We start from the raw sequence: 19,873 nt of genomic DNA on the forward strand, positions 1-19,873 counted from the left end.
GATGGGTGAGGGGTGGGTGAGGGGTACGCTCCGCGCCAACCGATGGCGGCGCTCCGCTCAGATAGTCGTACATACAACTTTGCAAATCCTGGCTACGCCCCTGACTTTTAATGAATTTCTGTGGGTCAAACTCAAAGCTATTTCGAATGGAAAAAAAATTGTTAAGATATTAACAAGAAATAAACTCTAATTCGGAAGATTCCTACGTTAGCAACTAGCATGATTTCACTGCCTCATTTGCCTCAAAAGAAAACTTGTTCCTTGTTTCCCAATTTGCACATTGGATATTGCAGTTCTACTATGCATATTTTCCTTGAAGGGGGGGGGGGGCGTTGATGGAGTGATGTGTATACGCAAATCAGATAATACTATAAGAGTTATAAAGGGTACTAAATATAAGTCTGCATCAGTCCAATCGCATTTCTGCAAAGCGCCCTTTGATGTCGGTGCCCCCCCCCCCCCCCAGATTAAAAGTGCTTCCGCCGCCCTTGATCACATGTATACATCACGTTTTACGAACAGTGGTTTGCTATAATTTTCGCCGCAAACTACAATCATTGACCCCGGCAGATAAGCTTATGGTTGATAGCATCAGCAATGAATAATGCAAATTCTTTAGCCATTTCAATCCCTCTTAACTCCCACGTGTTAAAATTAACTGTTCACGAAAACCAGTGAAGACGTTACTTATATCAAGCATCCTACTATGTTGGCATTATAGTATCTCTTTAATTCAGCATCTTCCGTAGGTTTTGATAAACATTTCATTATGAATGAATCATAAAATTCTAAACGATTCACGTCATTAAATTTAACTATGATCCAAGTTAATATGAAATCATAAAACGTGAAACTTTCTGATCTGCTGTATTTAATTGATTAAAACCGTATTTACGTCAATAAATAAAAAATATGCGTATATGCACGATAACAAATTCCATAATCTCATAATATCTTATAAGTTACATGGTAGGCTGTTTACAGCGCCCTAGCTTCAAGAAGCTCCACTCAAATAAATGATTTAAAAGTTCCGTTGATATCAAAATGATTTATTTCCTCCGTCTCTCAATTAGTGTTGAATCAGAGAGTTTGTAAAATTACTTCAAGATACTGAGTAAAGACAATTTTATAAGTCATACACCCGCAACATTAATGATCGGGAGTACTGGCTGATTCGACTAACTTTTTCAGACTCACTTGTCCTCGACAAATTTGCTTGACAAGCTGCAGAGCTTGGGATCACACGTGATGGGGTTTCTGACCACTTATTGGGTCATTGTAACCTAATGTTGGACATAATTAATATTTATAAATCTATCACTGAATCAACCAATCATGAGTGTGAAAGAAAACACGTGGTCCTAATTTTAGTTATGATTTTCCTTGTCTGAATCCACGGGCTCCTAAACAAGACGTCTGAAAATGAACCGTACAACGGCGTACAATTTCTAATGTATTTATTTATTCGGAAACCGTTGGAATTAACGAGGGGGAACCTTGAAGGTCAAATGAGCAAAGGGTTAATAACCTTGCAGGAGTTTGATAGGAACTTAAAGGGGGTATAATATCACTTCATGACAGTAATTATCTGTACAACATCTATCACTTTGTACCCGTATATTGTATGAGCCCGTATGATCCGTATCCTGCGTTTACCCGACTACGAGTAGTTATGTATCATCTCACTGTACAAAGAAAGTTCAGTCTGGGTGGAGTGGAAGGGGGGGGGGGTGCGGGGCACAAACGTCAAGATCCAAAACTTTGTGACGAAATGTATAATCCATACCACAAACTCCAGTATCTGAATACTTTTCGAAAAGGGCTCTTTTTATTAAATTTTCGCTTTATATCTCCATAAATATATGAACTCACTTCATTTCCATATATCCATCACAAAGAAAAACATTTCCTATGGATATTTCCTACATATGGATATTCCCTATATATGGATATTTCCAATATATGGATATTTCCTATATATGGATAATTCCTATATATGGATATTCCCTATATATGGATATTTCCAATATATGGATATTTCCTATATATGGATATTTCCTATATATGGGATATTTCCTACATATGGATATTTCCTATATATGGATGTTTCCTATATATGGATATTTCCTTTACATGGATATTTCCTACATATGGATATTCCCTATATATGGATATTTCCAATATATGGATATTTCCTATATATATGGATATTTCCTATATATGGATGTTTCCTATATATGGATGTTTCCTATATATGGATATTTCCTATATATGGATATTTCCTATATATGGATATTTCCTATATATGGATATTTCCTAACAAATGTGTGGATAATTGGGATCAGTACTAGCTCACTAATGGAAAGTATCTCAGTCAGTGTAAGCAACATACTGTTAATCATAGGCTATGTATCTAGCTATGGATAAACATAACCAAATATGGAGCAACCTTAATTAACTTCAACCTTTAACTTTTAAATGTTGACAACAAAGTCATTACATATGATATGCTAGTTTATGGCAGCCTCACCACTGCATGTCAATAACATATCATCGCACCACAACCTTTATTATAACATCAAAGTCCTACTTGTTTTTAACAGGCCTCAGTCAAGCAATACCTCCTCTTAAGAAAAGGTTATATTTGGACATGATTTAATGTTAAATTTGTAAAAACCTTTATACCTAATTTTCACTGATTGTAATCTCTTAGCTCTGAAACTAGCAAGAAATCAGTGCCTGATATTGGTTACTTGTATCCCTTCTTACTTCACTGTATATCTGTGTGATCAAAACCATCAACTCCTTCTCCATCTTAGAAAGATAGCTGAGCAGTTTTGTGAAACAACCCAGCATCTCAGTCATACCCTGACAGCAACTCTTAGGTTTCCATGTTAAATCTACATCACCAGGAGCTATGCAAATCATGATACATTCCAGATAGACCAGAGATAAGAAAGGAGAACCCAGCAAAGTGCACCATAATGTAGTTTACCCTAAGGAGTGACTTTTGTCTCTTCAAGATAAACAATTTACTTCCAGTGAGACAATCTCTGAGATAATCAGCCAACTGATCTGCATCTCAGGATTCCCCCGGGTCATTTTCTTGTTGAATTTTTAAAGAGAGATGTCTATTTATCGTTGCAAACGGATTAGTCTTAAAAGCAGTATGTTGTAAAACCTGCTGGAATCTTTCTCTTTCTTCATTTCTGAAAAGAAGAATAAAACACAGAGTAAGACATCTCAAGCCTTGCTTATATTAACAGAGATGCAGATGTTGCCATGGTTGTGTCTTCTTACACAAACAAATGATATACACAAAACATTTTTTTGTTTTTCAATTTGTGAGTGTACATTTTATAGCATATGCCTAAAATATATACAAATAGCCTAGCCTACAAAACTCAAAATGCTCTGTATTTATTCCAAACAGACACTGTAAGGCCAATTAATAATTAATTGCTACTTTCTGGTTGCGATGGAATAATATTTACTGAGTTGTATAAATTCCATTGGGGAGGTCAATATATTTTTTTTAGAACTGTAAAGTACCAACTGTGTTTAAATTCATAAGAATCAACAATTTAAGGTCGTCTCCATGAGAAATAATTTGAAATCGTCAATTAGTTGCTAATTAATAATCTATCCAGAAATAGCAATATTTTGTACATATCATATCTACAGGCTTACAGACAATTTGTCATCACTTGAAAAATTGCACCTCTCTTAAATAGCAATAGAAGAAAGATAAAAATGAGAGAAAGCTGCTTATTTTTGCAAACTTTTATTTACTGTAGTTTGAAGATTCAGAAGTAGTCAATAAATACTGCATTGATACAATGTCCTGTACAGATTTACTAATAAAACCTTCCTCACAGCATTATTTCAAAAACATTTATATATTTATCATGCAATATAGCAATATAATTTTATGTGATCTGTTTCAGACTGTTGTTCATTGCAGGGGTTTTTGCTGGCCCCAAAATCTACTACTGTAATCGTCTGTTTAGTGTTCTAACTCAAAACATATCCATGCAACTATACAGTTCAAACTTTACCTGAAGATAACAAGGAACATGTTCAAGAGTAATGGCCTCTTTCTAGATGGATTCTGAGATATATATCACCATGACGACTGATAAGATGGCTGATAGATATATCACCATGACGATAGAGATGTTTCTGTTACTATTAACTGTCATTGGAGACTGACAAAGAGGCAGTGATAAAGGCATGACAGCTACAGATGGTTTCAAATATTGCAGACCAGAAAAATAAGGATAATATATTCACCCAGAAAACCGTCCAAATAAATGCTTTGATGGAAGCAATACTCATCACATTTATGATTCAGTCTTCAAACACTTCTCTATGATTCTTATATATTTAGTCTGACTCTCTAAGGAAACAAAGTACAACACATAAATGTTTTTCTAATGGTGTTGTTGTAAATATTTTTGGGAAAACAGAGTTTACCCTTAATTTTGAGAGTATCACCCTCAAAATTGAAAAACAGAACAAGTCATATTTGTTAGATTATTCAATTTCTATGAAATAATCAAATTTGGCGGTGTTAATATAGCTCTGTTTCAGAATTTTTTTTTTTTATACTTACATTCTTTTCCTTTGTAAAGGATTGTCATTCAATCCATTAAGATCCATCATGCCTACCCTAACCCCCACCCAACTCTAAGCCTTCCCACCCATCCCCACCGCTTCCCCATCCCCTTCAAAGCAAAACACATTTTTGGTGAAATCTTTTCTTTCATTTTGGTGCAACTGTCCTGTTCTAACACCTCCTGTTCAGTATTTACAACAAACTTGCTATGTCTATGATATTAACACACCAAAGGGAAGTGTAAGTGAGTCCAACAAACTTGCTATGTCTATGCTATTAACAGACCAAAGGGAAGTGTAAGCGAGTCCAACAGACTTGCTATGTCTATGCTATTAACAGACCAAAGGGAAGTGTAAGTGAGTCCAACAGACTTGCTATGTCTATGCTATTAACAGACCAAAGGGAAGTGTAAGCAAGTCCAACAAACTTGCTATGTCTATGCTATCAACAGACCAAATGGAAGTGTAAGTGAGTCTAACAAACTTGCTATGTCTATGCTATTAACAGACCAAAGGGAAGTGTAAGCAAGTCCAATAAACTTGCTATGTCTATGCTATTAGCAGACCAAAGGGAAGTGTAAGCGAGTCCAACAAACTTGCTATGTCTATGCTATTAACAGACCAAAGGGAAGTGTAAGCAAGTCCAATAAACTTGCTATGTCTATGCTATTAACAGACCAAAGGGAAGTGTAAGCAAGTCCAATAAACTTGCTATGTCTATGCTATTAACACACCAAAGGGAAGTGTAAGCAAGTCCGATAAACTTGCTATGTCTATGCTATCAACAGACCAAAGGCAAGTGTAAGCAAGCCCAATAAACTTGCTATGTCTATGCTATTAGCAGACCAAGGGAAGTGTAAGCAAGTCCGATAAACTTGCTATGTCTATGCTATCAACAGACCAAAGGGAAGTGTAAGCGAGTCCGATAAACTTGCTATGTCAATGCTATTAGCAGACCAAGGGAAGTGTAAGCAAGTCCGATAAACTTGCTATGTCAATGCTATTAGCAGACCAAGGGAAGTGTAAGCAAGTCCGATTCACCCACAAAACATTAAAATAACGTTACAAACCTACATAATTCCATTTTATGATAGACACATGACTTTTCCTTGCATACTTACAGAAGCTTCTGGCGTTGCTTAGCCTTCAATGTGTTCTTCTTCGATTGGCTTCCAAGTGCTTGCCTGCAAAGCAAAATGCAAAATATGCACATATTTATCCAATGTCAGACATCCCAAGGGGTTAGAATGTATTGAACTATATTCAGTATGTCAGTTGAAAGTACAGACACAAAACAGGTTGAAAGTATAAATCCTACATCCTTGCTTGATATTTAAAACTTCCGTGAATTGATGCACCTACCTACCCTCATACTAACTGGTCTGTCTTATTTATTTGTCTTATACACTTCCATTTATTTAAAGTATTTGTTCCTTTGCCATAAATCTGTAATACATGTGAAAATAACAATGTCGCATATGCATTTACCCTGTAAGGAAATGATCTAAGACATTTGAAGTATAATTAGTTCATATCCAAAATGGGAAAGACAGTGAACAAAACATTACGATTACAATAATGACTTCATAGGCATGATTTTGATGCTACATGCACAAATTGGGTTACTAGGTCACAGAAACATAGCTCTTGCTTTATGGTTAAGACACAACTTTCTGATGGTATTCTGTCCAGAGGCTCTTAGTGTAGGATCAATAAGTCCCCATTTTTAATTATTAATTATAAGGAAATTCTGAACCTTTCACAGCCTCCTTCTACCCCCCCCCCTCTGTCCCCTTCCTCCATCAACAGTAACCTCATGCCATGAGTATATGTGTAAAGCATGTTTGTAAGTATATGTTTTCACTGTGCATATCGTTCTGCACTCTATGTTAGAAGATAATATAAAAACATCCTCTTGAACATCAAGTTCCTTCCTTTATCCTCTAAAGTTGCTTCTACTCTACCTCCTCTTATCTGCCCTCTTGCCAGCCTCTCTACTCATCTGGATTATCTCTGATAGTTCTGGAAGAGCAGACATCATCGGTTCTAAATCCCCGACTACTGGAGTTTTTAACCTCTTCATCTTGTCTTTTCTTCTCTTCTTGCTCTGTTGAATCGTCTCTACCTCTGGAGATAGAAGAAACTGGAACATGAGCAATGAAAGCTAAGATATTTCACATATAAACATGCATCAGGTGACTAACTTAGAATTTATTGGAGAAGTAATTGCTGTGGAATAACCTCCAAATCCATTCTGCACAAGATATTTCCTTTATCACTAGCTAAAGATAATTGAAAGATGGATCAGATTCTCCATTCTGTTGTATTGATAATCTGTCCCTTAATGGCACCAAACATTGCAGAGACTTTTATTAATTTTTGCACAATAAATCAAGCAGTCTTTATACTTCAATAACCTTAAGGTCCAAATTAATGAAAAGAAGTTAAAGAGAGAATGCAATAAATACATAAAATACAACCAATTTCATGTTTCATTAGTCCATGCTCAATATGAACTATGCATTCTTGTTTATTCGCCCCTCGAACTAAAGTCAGCTGACAATCTGAGCAAGTGTCTATGAGATGTTTGAATATTTGTTCCTTCTGTCCACTTACAAAGTTAAAGCACATTTTACCTCTAACTATTCACTCTCTTGTACACCACTACCAACTGAATAATTGTTACCAACCTTGGTCAAAAAATTACACTAAAACCCTACAAAGAAGATTACTTTGAAAAATATTTCACATCCCAACGCAATATGAACTTTTGTGACCTTTGACCTCTAGTCCAACCATTTTCATCGACTTTCATCATCTATCATCCAGATCAGATTAAATTTCTAGAAGGAGAATCAGATGATATAATTTCATGAATGGACCTCCTTTAATGCCAAATGATGTCTTATAATGTGATTATTCATGAAGCCACTGTAAGTGTCTTTCATGTTTGGTATCTGTACCTTTGTAACTTTAATCTGACCTTCATATTCAAATGTGTATATCCCTTATGTGTGTTAAATGATGTGTTTTACAGTATATATCTCACACACTGTGAAATCTGTAGTCAATGGTGAAGTATTGAGTTTGCATTCAACCTTTGAGCTTACATTGATATTAACTTTATCAGATCTGCTATTTACCAACTACACAATCATGTCTGTAATAATTAGGTAGCTGTACCTTCCTTTCTATGAGAATGTTCATATTTAATCTTCCATTTCTGACCCTATTCTTTCCTGCTTTACTTTCATCCCTGTGCAACACAAAGTCATACCTCCACAATGAGGAACATAATAGCTCCAATGTAAATAAAGAGTTTTGGAAAATATACATAGACATATATATTAAAACATCACAAAAGCACATTTAATGCTCCTCATAATTGTACATGGTGTGGCTATGATGCTCCTCATGATGTTACATAGAAGTAGAGATATAGAAGCACATTTACTAGTGAGTATACATGGAAGGGAGAGATTTTAGAAGCAGACTTAGTCGTGATTTTTACATGGAAGGAGAGATGTAGAAGCAGACTTACTCAGGATATTACATGGAAGGAGAGATGTAGAAGCAGACTTACTGGTGAGTTTACATGGAAGGAGAGATGTACAGAGATGTACATTAGAAGCAAACTTACTCTCAAGCCATCTTTCTCGTCTTAGTTTCATCTTGTCTTTCTTCTTCATTTGATCCTTGCCTTTACTGATGCTTCCCTTGGAAATGAAACTCATTCGATCTTCATCATCATCAGTAGTGGTTAGTTTGGTCCTCAATGTAGACATATCAATCTTTGCACCTCCAAATGGATTACCCAGTGCTGTTTTAGGTGGATCTGGGACTTTGAACTGAATTTATAGAAGATATAGATAAACACTTTCTCACACAGTTAAATATTCACCCAGCACCTGGCTGAATATAAGGCAATGCTGTTATATTATTCTCTTTTTATTTTATAAGGGCTGCCTGTCCTACTGTGCCCTGGCTGTCAGGAGATGAAGGAACATATATGTTCTTAACCTGTCCATCAGACAAATAGGAGCACAGCCTTGTTATTTGTCCTGATACCATGGCTTGTTTTCTTTATTAACCCAGCTGCTGGACAAACCTGGAATCCGATGCTGAAAGCCAGACAGGCCTATGTGTATTGGGTCTAGAAAAATGCATTAGACAATTTTCAAACTGTTGACAGAGTTGGTAAACTGTATAGAAACGGTGCGTAAATTATGAGGGATGACTCTCTGATTGGTTAAAATTAACTGCAAATTAAAATGTGGGGTAAACATTGCTCTTCATTAGCTGCTGGGCTAATAGCCACAACATTACAACTTTATATACTAATAACCTGTATAATCATTACACCCATGTATAGTATACAAACATACCATTAACATTACTTATAGTTATACTGTCTACTATAGTCTAGATGCTGTAAAAGGGAACTACATCACAGATAATCATAACATAAAAGCAATTCTGTAGTGTATGAACCCACGACTATGATATATGAAGCTCAAATTGATACTTGGAAAACTTTACCTCATGCTGTGTTTCAGACATCAATTCCATTGAATTTAAATCCTTGTCATTCTGAGAGCTTGTTGGGCATTTCTTCCCAATTGCCTGTGCACGAGTCCTTGTCCTTCGGCGAGTTAGTTTGCCCATTGCAGGGAAATGATCTGCCCTTGGCCACACTTAAAATGAAAAAAGATCTGAATTATGCTAAACACTGAAGTGCTATGCTGCTGTTACCGCTAGGATTCTCTCGCACTACATTACAAACACTGGATTACGACATGGTGTTGATTTTCGCGGAACTAGAACTTGAATGATCAATTTCACGTCTACGGGTAGACCCAGACTGAGTACTTAGAGGCAAATACTGAACGGCACAGAAAGACGTTCCTACCTGAAAGCTCTTCTTGTGATGTTTCGGTCAAAGTTCTTCACGCAATACAGTAACAGAAATGAAAAGAACTTCCTTCCATGTATGACTATGACAAAATTTACTGCCAAGCAGAAATGCGCAGTACTGTGAACCAACGGTGGTCAAGTGTGTGAAATGTTGCTTGCCCCCAGAAAAGCCGCATGTGTTTCTTTGTTAGGGTTAGCAATGACGTCCTGGTTTTTAATGATCGTCCTTTTCCATTTCTATGGTTCATTCATACGTGAGTACGAATGCTCAACATTATAGTACTCTTCGTAAACGGCAGTGTCATCGATGACTATTATGGTAGGGTTAGCCTGACGTTTAATGACATGTACTGTACATTTAAGTAACTTTCAATAACATCACGACTAAAACACAAATTCTTAACGCGAAAGTTTCTGACAAGTCTCTTTTACCGAGCTGAAATTTTCAGTGCCAGGTATGCAAAATCCATATCATATTTTTTTTATTGGGGGGGGGGGGGGGGGGGCGGTGTCTAATCCAATGTATTAACGTGAAGCACTGTTTTGGCAAGTAGGCCCAGCCTAGACCTATTGTTAGGCCCTTAGGCCTAGTACTAGTAGTAGTATTAGTACTAGTACTAGTAGTACTGGTACTGTAGTACAGTAGTTAGTAGTTGTTGTACTAGGCTTGCAATGACTGTCAATTAAGTCTTAACGTTAATTAGACAATGGACACGTATTAGTATCCTGTGTAATATAGTATACGTCTTTGGTTAGAGTAAGTCTAGTATATAGTGGGCTTAGGCTATTACTAGTAGTTATTGCTAAGCAGTAATATATGTCGGCCTAACGTACGGTCTAGCATAACATCTCCGAGCCAAAGGCCCAACGTGAGCATAACATAAACACTAACTTGAACAGGTAGGCCTGAGTTTTTTTTTCCTGGCCTAAAGTCAACTTCATTACGTAGGCTGGTAGGCATACTACTCATGCTTGACTGGGGGGGGGGGTGTAGGAGGGAGTTGAGGGTTCCTCTTACATACCTCATATGGTTGAAGTCATTTGGTAACTCCTTATGCATGCAAGACTAGGAGCTTCAGGAACAAAGATTCATGACATCTACCTTACTTTGCCACTGATAATTTCAAAACTCTTAGGAGGGATGAGGCTATGTGTGTGTGGGGGGGGGGGGGGGGAACAGATCTGCAGTACTTGCATCAAGATCTTCGTCTAGCTGTGATATCAATAATGAAACAGAAAAACAGATTGTTTTCACCCACAATGGTTGATCATAACTTTGCAATAAATAAGTGATGAAGAATACCACACCTATATCCCAGTATACTGATCTTGCTGATATAACTCTATTTCTTCATTTTAACAGGCAGAATGACTTCAACTACAAGTAGAAAGAAAGTACCTAAAAAAGAAGAAAGTGAACAATGGGGAAAAGGTGCCTCCAACATTTCTCCGGACGAAAGAAAAATCGAACCTATTGTTGGAGTTATCTTAGCAGCAAGTCTTCCCCTGGCTGTCATAGTCTTTTGGAAAATCACAATTCCATTTCTATATTTTTGTGTTTCCACAGTCCTAGGTGCAGAACTGTTACAAAAGATTAACTATTTACAACAAGGTACATACAAACAACTTTGAACTTTTGTTTACAAATTGTATCTGTTATTCTAGGCTCTTACAGACCTGTGCTTTACAGTATTAATATTTAGAAATGTCCCAGTTTCATTTCATATATTTGTGTCTTCATAAGATATGAAAAGTTGAAAACTGCAAGTATTTTAATATCACAGGAATGTTACAACTTTTAAAGTTGCCTTTAGCTAAGCTCATCAAATTATCTGAGTTAGATGTAACTGTCAGGCACTGAGTGTATCTGGTATTATGCAATGTTTGATCACTATGCCATCCTCATATCGTAACTACAGCAACGAACAGTTGGGATTTGGAGTGAAAACTCTTGACTGGAATGGGAGGAGTGATTGTATTAGATAATATACAAATAATAAATGGTTATGAGTGCAATAGTGCAAATATTTCATGAGTTGAAAGATGGAATGTTCCATTCAACGAGGCGCAGCCGAGTTGAATGGAACAAATTACGTCTTTCAACGAATGAAATATTTGCACTATTGCACGAATGGAAACCATTCATTATTTGTTTTATACAACACCTTCAAATTTGGATATAATTGGATGTAAAATGCACTCATGCAACAGATTGTTTTGAACAGACAGGTTTCTCTGCTCTCTTACCCTTGAAAAAAGAGCTATCAAAAAAGCATAACACATGGTTCTATTTCATAGAGTGCAATAGAGCGAATTTTGCATGCAATCGACGAGCAATTGACCAATCAAATGGCTGGAATATAATTAGGTGTTGTATAATGAAAGATATCCCACAAGGAACAAAATCTTGCACAATTTTAGCTTCAATACTTGGTTTTCTGAGCTTAGTAAAGGTGTGTGTTAGTAGGCTATTTACTACCATAAATATTCCTTCCTATAGAAATCAAATCTTGTACCATTTTTGGGGGTAGGGGGGGGGGAGGGGCCTGGTTTGGTAAATTGTAATTGAAGTTATTCATTTCTGTAAGATGTATAAATATAAACTGTCTGGTCCTCTTGCAGATGTCTTTAACTTAATGACTTCTCCATGTCCACCATGGATCTCGGCAGAAGAAAGAGCATTCTTGGAAAAGCAGGATTACCATCAAGTAAGAAGATTTCATGATATCAGCAAAGCAGATTTTGAAGAGCAAATCGACAAAGGGGAACCATTCATTCTGACAGAGGCTATGAGATGTACGTTTAACATTCTCCTCTATGAATTACATAAACAGGCACCGAAAAGAGAAATCTAAACATTAAATAATGTTTAATGTCTTGCTTTCTTACTACCTGCATGCCCTTGAGTTTGCAACAGAGGTTCGCATCTAGGTATCAAACCTGCGGGACCTGCAGTATTAAGCATTTACCACCAATGGGAGTAAAATATATCTTGGGCAATCGTTGCTATGGTGATTGCCCCATAACGTTCATTCCTTTTAAAAGAAAAACAAAAGTTGGCAAAGAAGAACCTTATGTTGCTACTTTGTTAATTATATTACTATGCCATTACTTCTTTGCTTTGTGAATTGTTCCAACATTATGAAGATAATGATCCTTCTGCCATAACAATGCACTTAGGAAGTGTCTTCAGAAATGATTACACATGCATTAGCTCTGACAGTGGAATCAAACCACCAACCTGGGATAAACAGCCGTTGTTGTGGTCATCAATTTCACCCTCCTGATTTAAATACATTCTGTAACATGTATGCAGCTTGGAAACCAAGCAGATTAATATGTTCTTATTTTACTTCCATTTTCTCTGCATAGCCTGGCCAAGTGACTGGGATTGTCATAACTTCATCAAAATGTACCCAGATGTAGAATACTTTGACTTGCAGGTAATTTTGTCATCGGAAATAATATGCAATGAGAGAGAGAGGAGAAAGTTGTCTTTAAATAATTCTCAAGTCTTCATTGTGTATATTTCAACATTGGTTTACTATATCAGCATATTTCACCTCAATAAAGTGACACTGATTAATTTATTAATTGCAGTTTATTAATTAGCATGGAATCAAACATTATTAATTAGCATGGAATCAAACATTATAATGCAATTTATTAATTAGCAGGAATATACCCTCCAATTTTTTTTAGTTGTTTTGTGTCAAATTTGTCAATATTTGACTCCTTAATTCTATATTTAGCTTGTTATGCTTCACCTTATGATACAGACAATGTAGTTATGCTAATTAATTTAAGGTCAACAGGAATATAAACTTTAAAGCACCTTGTTTTGAGTTGATCTGTGTTGAGCTGTGATCAGTGATCTGAGAATCCATCATTCCATAACACTTTAGCTCATTAGTTTGATTAATCAATTTTCATCTCAATCAATATCAATATTGAAGTATAATTCAAAGTTTTGAAGTTTCCAATTTGATTTTTGCTAGTGATTACTACCTTTCATTAATTATGCGTAATTAACCTTCCATTGGAAAGAAAGAACAAATCATTTGTTTGTCTTATTTTGATCAGTATCTATTGTGTATCGAGTAATCCTCAACAGGTTGGCAACAGTGTCGACCAAACTGCAAAAGTACTTTATAATGCAAATGAAAGTAATTTGGTTTGAAAACAAAAGTATAAATACAGAAACATTATTGATTCCCTGTCAGAAATTGTACATGTATTGAGTGCATTTCTAATGGGTAAGTTTAGGGTAATAGATGTTATGGGAACAATGTTTATATGTAGGTAAGCTCTATGCATATTGTCATTTCAAATGTTAATGTTATATTTAATGTATGTATGTTAAAGGTATTGATGGTAACATGTGGCTTCAGTTTTGTATCAAATCTAGCGATATTTCAGTTTTGTATCAAACCTACGATATTTCAGTTTTGTATCAAACCTGCTCTCAGTGTGACAGGTCTTTCACCCCTAAACACAAAACTTTCCAAAGTGATACTTTTTGGTGGAAAAGCTAAACTTTTGTCATTTTCTTTTGATTTAGAGTGGAAGCTACCATCCGCTGAAGGACATAACTGAGAGGTCTGGGTATGAGGAAGATGAATGTGCTAGCGGTGAAATAGACATGACCAGCGAGCCTAATAGAAAGCATTTTAAGGTGTGTTAATAAAGAGAGTTTACTTTACATGATAAATTCTGTCTCAATTCACAAACCCAGAGGGTTTTCAGTTTATTGAAGGTTCAGGTTTCCAACCATTGCATAGCAACATAATTTGGCTCCTGGTGAGGTTGATTGTGAGGTCTTTTGCAATGTGGGGTGGACGACCCATTGCCTGCCAAAGCACAAAATACATTTAACTATATTGTAGTTACACAGCACAGTATGTTTCTTATCTGTTTGAATTAATACTGGTCACTGAAACCATAATTAAGATATACATGGTATTTGACATTATGCAATGTTGTATCATCACACTACTATTTCAAGCAACGATACACCGTTTTTTCCTAAAAGTTTTGATCTACTGACAAAAATGGATAAGTTATAAACATCCCAAAAGAAAAAGCATTTCTTATTGTTAGCATTATGAAACTTCTCTACTAAGTATGAATACTTCTAAGATCAAAATCTTGAACACAGAATTGACTGTTGAGCTCAAGAATTGTGGTTCTGGGGACACTGGTTCAAAGTCCATTTGAGCCAATCTTTTCTTAGCTCTTTCCAAATTTACATTTTAACAACTGTTAGTTTTCTTGATTTTTTCAGGAACAGTTAAAGCAGATACAGATTCCCTATTTTATGGAAGATGATTTCTCTACCTCTGTTAGCAACGGTTCCATCGTATCCATGGATACTTTATATCTGGGAGTAGCTGGTACAGGAATACCACCCTATGTGGAAGAATCATGCACAAGCTTTATGGCTGCACAGGTAATGGTAGAGATTGCATAGTAAGGTGTGAGGGGAGGACATGGTAATATCTGTTCATCTCACTCTAAAGTAAACACAGCAGTGTTCGTTGGTATTTTATATATGAGTCAAGTCAGTGACATATCAATTGTGTTATAGATCCTAAAACAACTTGGCTTGGCTGGATTACATAGCTGTTGTTACTCTTGAATACAAGCTTTTGCTCTTTTCTTAATGTAAACCATTTTATTTGTCCATATTGCCTTCAGTTGTACAAATGTATACAATACAGAGCAGTTACATAAAACTTACTCTCACAAGTTTGTTAATACCAAAGTGATAACAATGTGGGAAAGGCTAGTGTTATGTGCCCTCTCTATAGGGCAGTGTACTAGCTCACTGTGTAATATCACACAAAAAGAGTCCTATACCATGATAATGTGCAATGAAGAAAAAAGTATCAAAACCTCATTAAGGCTGTGTTCCCTCGCATTATCCTTGAAGAATTAAATGTTCTGTTAGGAAGCTTCAAGACTCATTCAGCTTGCTTGCTTTTGTGATTGTATTGTGGTTGTGGTGATAGTTTATCATGCTAATGGTGATGGTATCGTGCTTGTGGTGATAGTGTATTGTGATAGTGTATCATGCTAGTGGTGATAGTGTATCGTGGTTGTGGTGATAGTGTATTGTGATAGTGTATTGTGCTAATGGTGATAGTATCGTGCTTGTGGTGATAGCATATTGTGATAGTGTATCATGCTAGTGTATCGTGCTTGTGGCGATAGTGTATTGTGATAGTGTATTGCAATTGTGGTAATAGTGTCTTATGCTAGTGGTGATAGTGTACTGTAATAGTGTATTATACTGGTTCTTGCCAACATACTCTACAGGACTGAAGTATTACAAGAATGCAAATGGTTTAGGCCTTATGAATAGAAACACTAGAAGGAGGTTGGCCTAGTGATGAATAAGTTCCGTTATGTGTAAAATTATTCCACAGTATCAAATGATAACCCAGGTTAACAAAAGGTTTCTTTTCTTTTTCAGTTCTCCGGCGTTACAGCCTGGAGTTTCTCCAGACCAATAGTTGAACATGACAAGCTGTCATGGAGTAAACCTATGAGGCTATTCCTACAACCAGGTAGTTATGTGGATCTTGCAGCATTCTTGGACTGTAAAACTGCATATTCATGATATAGGTCAACAAGGTCATTTGACTAATAAGGCAATGTGGCCACCAAAGTGATTTCACATTTCATTTTGTTTTATGGCTGAAGGACAGAGCAAGAAAAGTGTAAAGGAGGCTTTTAGAGTAATCAAAAGTAACATTTATATTAAGTGGTCATTCCTATCTGGACTGCAATCTTTGGAATGTTTCATTGTTAGCAGCTGGATTGTTTCTATTAAGCTATTCTGAGTATTCTCTCATACAGGCTCTCTGAATGCTCTCAGTAGTATTAGGAAACCTTTAATGTAGTATTCATTATTTTCAATCACCATTCAGAAGAACCTTGCTGGATTACATGAATTTTAAACATTTGTAATCTTAGCTTAAAACAATGATGTAGACCTTTTTGTGTTAGTAACATATGCAGGTTCATTTTAAGAAAAACTATGGAAATTGTCCTTGTAATTTGAAGGTGAGGCTAAAGCAAGAATTAGAGGAATGTTGTCAACATTCTGCAATTGTGATTGGATTAGCAAATGGGATACTCTTCATCAATAATCTTGAGAAAGAAAATTATTAGATTAAATATTATAAGTCCAGACCCAAAGTTTAGCATGATAGAAATTGCAACGGAAACTACATTCCTTTGGGCTCCTATCTGTCCTATCATTCCCATATAGAGGGGGTGTTGAATACAGGCCATGTAAATAATCTCAGGGAGAGGAGAAAGGGTCTAATGGAGGTGGTAAAATTGATTCTATTCTATACACATGACTGACCTATCATTCCCAGATAGAGGGGGGTGTTGAATATAGGCCATGTAAATAATCTCAGGGAGTGGAGAAAGGGTCTGATGAAGGCGGTAAAATTGATTCTATTCTATACACATGACTGACCTAATTTGCATATTTGGGGGAGGGGGAATACTGATTTTAGTCTGTCTGAATGGACTGTACTGTACAGAAATGTTAAGCTTCATAGTGTTTCGTTTCATTCTATGTAGGAAAGAATGCTTGAAAAGGTTGATTGTGGTATTTTATTGTGGTTAATTTTAGTTGAATACTATTTTATCTTTAATGTAAGTCTCTGTACATATTGATAATACACACTGTGTGCACAACAAATGACGAGTTAGTTTATATTCATTATAAAGATAACAATATTGACCTATTTGCATATTTCATTTAAATTGGTAGGTGAGATAGTGTTCTGGTTTCCTTCGATGAGATATCACAGAGAGGTTGCAGACGGTTGCTCCTTGAGTCTCAGGTTCAGATTCCAGATGCCTGCACCAAAGACGTTCCTTGAAGATGTGAAAACAGACTTATCATCTCTCCATTCAGAAAATGGCAGAGATAACACTTCTCCTTTAAGTTTTATAACAAAGTGCTCAATAGTTGAAGAAAATGGCAGGTGGGTTTTAAGGTGATGTTGGACCAAGGATACTATGAACATATTCAAGGCAGGTGAAGACAAGGAAGAAATGTTAGTACATGAAGGAATGCATGAGCAAAATGTTTCCTGTTTATGCTCAAGATTTGACTGTGTTGATGCTACGTGTGATTCTGGGGTCGATGCTATGGTCGACTCTAGGTTCATGCTATTCTTGACTCTAGGTCGATGCTGTGGTCGACTCTAGATTCATGCTATTCTTGACTCTAGGTCGATGCTGTGGTCGAATCTAGATTCATGCTATTCTGGACTCTATGTTGATGCTGTGGTCAAATCTAGATTCATGCTATTCTGACTCTATGTTGATGCTGTAGTTTACTCCTGGTTTCATCATATGGTTAGGGTTGACTGTAGATTGATGCTTCCATTGACGGTATGGTTGACTCAATGCTTGGCTATTATTGACTCAATGCCTGGCTATTGTTGACTCAATGCCTGGCTATCGTTGACTCAATGCCTGGCTATTGTTGACTCAATGCCTGGCTATTCTTAGCTCAATGCCTGGCTATTCTTGGCTCAATGCCTGGCTATTGTTGACTCAATGCTTAGCTATTGTTGACTATTCTTGTTCATACTTACGGTTTGAAACACTGCATAGACTTGTATTAAGTATGTGCTTGTACTCTAGCGTAGTTCCATGTACTTTAACTTGTGGATTTGTACTTTTACTCAAGAATTTTGAAATGTAGTATCAATACTAGTATCACACTAGTATCATAATGGTAGATACTAGTATCACACTAGTATTGTAATAGTAGATACTTTTACTCAGTCTTGTATTCACAAGATATCAAGGGGAATTCACTTCTACTCATACTGTTGTACTCGTAATCATGCACATTGTACTCATGCTGTTGTTGTTGTTGTTGAATTCAGTAGTAACAGAAACGTACAAGATTAAAGAAACAGGAAATAACTTCTTGTATTAAACATGGGAAGGCCAATAATTGACAAAACAACAACAATAATTTCTGATGCATTATTTTTATTCCCACGTTTTTGGTTTCCTCTTTGAATACAGAAAAAGCTCCATAAATGGCTAGAAAATAGCAGAAAATATTGTAATTTGATAAAGCTATAAGAAAGTATCTACTTCTACAAAGCGGAAAAGCCTTAAGTTTGATTAGAGTTCTGAGAGTTCTTACTGATACTGCATTCATTTGTATTAATTAATAAATCAATTTGTCAGCTTACTGACTTGATCAGTATACTATATCACTATGCCATGGTATCAGAACAACCTTAGGGCATTGTTTAAATATCAATCCTTGATGATTTTTGCATAAAACTGTTTTGTTATGCACGATATATGGTTTGCTTTGCGTTTAGTAAGGTTACAGAATACTGCTGCCAGTTAAAAAACATACTTGATCATGTTCAATCAAGTTTCCTACATATGCTACAACTCCATTTTCAATGTTCCCCCCTCATTTGTTAACTCATCTGTTTCGTTTTAGGTATCCAGTCCACAAATACAGGATTATGTCTAGTAAATAGTTGTAACATTCTCTAGATCTGCTGTAATGCATCATAAGTTTCTCTATTTTCTGCTGTAATGCCTGATAAGATTTCCTCACAACAACATACTGCCATGTGGCAGTAAACTTAACAAATCTGTTGCATTGTTTAAGCCATGTGCAGGGGGGTTAGCTTCTGTCATTTTAACTTTGTGCCATTTGCAAGATGCATGTTAAGCTCTGCATAATATGTAACACTACCAGCATAGTTTGTTGTCATGGTAACAATGGTGCAATCACCATTATGTAGCCTATTGTAGCTCAACAGACCTATTATGGCATGGTAGAGCAAGTTTGAATTTATAAATGAAATATGTGTACAGTATACTGTATATACAGTATACTACATATACAGTATACTGTATATACAGTATACTACATATACAGTATACTATATATACAGTATACTACATATACAGTATACTGTATACAGTATATTATATATATAGTATATATTGTGTACATTATACTGTATATATAGTATATTGTATATACATATACTGTATATACAGTATACTATATATACAGTATATGTATATACAGTATACTATATAAACAGTATACTGTATATACAGTATACTACATATACAGTATACTGTATACAGTATATTATATATATAGTATATATTGTGTACATTATACTGTATATATAGTATACTGTATATACAGTATACTACATATACAGTATACTGTATATATAGTGTACTGTATATACAGTATACTGTATATGCAGTATACTGTATATACAGTATACTATATATACAGTATATGTATATA

General features: G+C 35.8%; 2 protein-coding genes across 6 annotated transcripts; one reads left to right on the top strand and one right to left on the bottom strand.

The window, feature by feature from the left end:
• Positions 1-1,039: 1,039 nt before the first annotated feature.
• On the bottom strand, positions 1,040-9,668 carry LOC139964526 (ribosome biogenesis protein SLX9 homolog). 2 transcript variants are annotated; one of them, XM_071966149.1, is made up of 6 exons: positions 9,527-9,668; positions 9,157-9,311; positions 8,258-8,465; positions 6,582-6,744; positions 5,739-5,801; positions 1,040-3,209 (listed from the first exon to the last, which is right to left on the bottom strand). In XM_071966149.1, exons 2-6 carry the CDS (start codon positions 9,280-9,282, stop codon positions 3,083-3,085), a joined length of 687 nt encoding a protein of 228 aa, XP_071822250.1. In that variant the 5' UTR covers positions 9,283-9,311; positions 9,527-9,668; the 3' UTR covers positions 1,040-3,082. The 2 variants fall into 2 exon arrangements, with proteins under 2 accessions (XP_071822250.1, XP_071822252.1); XM_071966151.1 differs by lacking the exon at positions 9,527-9,668 and having other exon boundaries at positions 9,157-9,520.
• LOC139964525 (uncharacterized) lies at positions 9,656-18,954 on the top strand. 4 transcript variants are annotated; one of them, XM_071966145.1, is made up of 8 exons: positions 9,656-9,785; positions 10,895-11,143; positions 12,154-12,327; positions 12,904-12,974; positions 14,093-14,206; positions 14,816-14,980; positions 16,007-16,100; positions 17,324-18,954. In XM_071966145.1, the coding sequence occupies exons 1-8, from the start codon at positions 9,680-9,682 to the stop codon at positions 17,554-17,556; spliced, it is 1,206 nt and encodes a 401-aa protein (XP_071822246.1). In that variant the 5' UTR covers positions 9,656-9,679; the 3' UTR covers positions 17,557-18,954. The 4 variants fall into 4 exon arrangements, with proteins under 4 accessions (XP_071822246.1, XP_071822247.1, XP_071822248.1 ...); XM_071966146.1 differs by having other exon boundaries at positions 9,711-9,850; XM_071966147.1 differs by lacking the exon at positions 9,656-9,785 and adding an exon at positions 9,847-9,986.
• The last annotated feature ends 919 nt before the right edge of the window (positions 18,955-19,873 follow it).

This window comes from Apostichopus japonicus, chromosome 23 (genome assembly GCF_037975245.1).
Source record: "Apostichopus japonicus isolate 1M-3 chromosome 23, ASM3797524v1, whole genome shotgun sequence".
Classification (NCBI taxonomy): Eukaryota; Metazoa; Echinodermata; class Holothuroidea; order Aspidochirotida; family Stichopodidae; genus Apostichopus; species Apostichopus japonicus.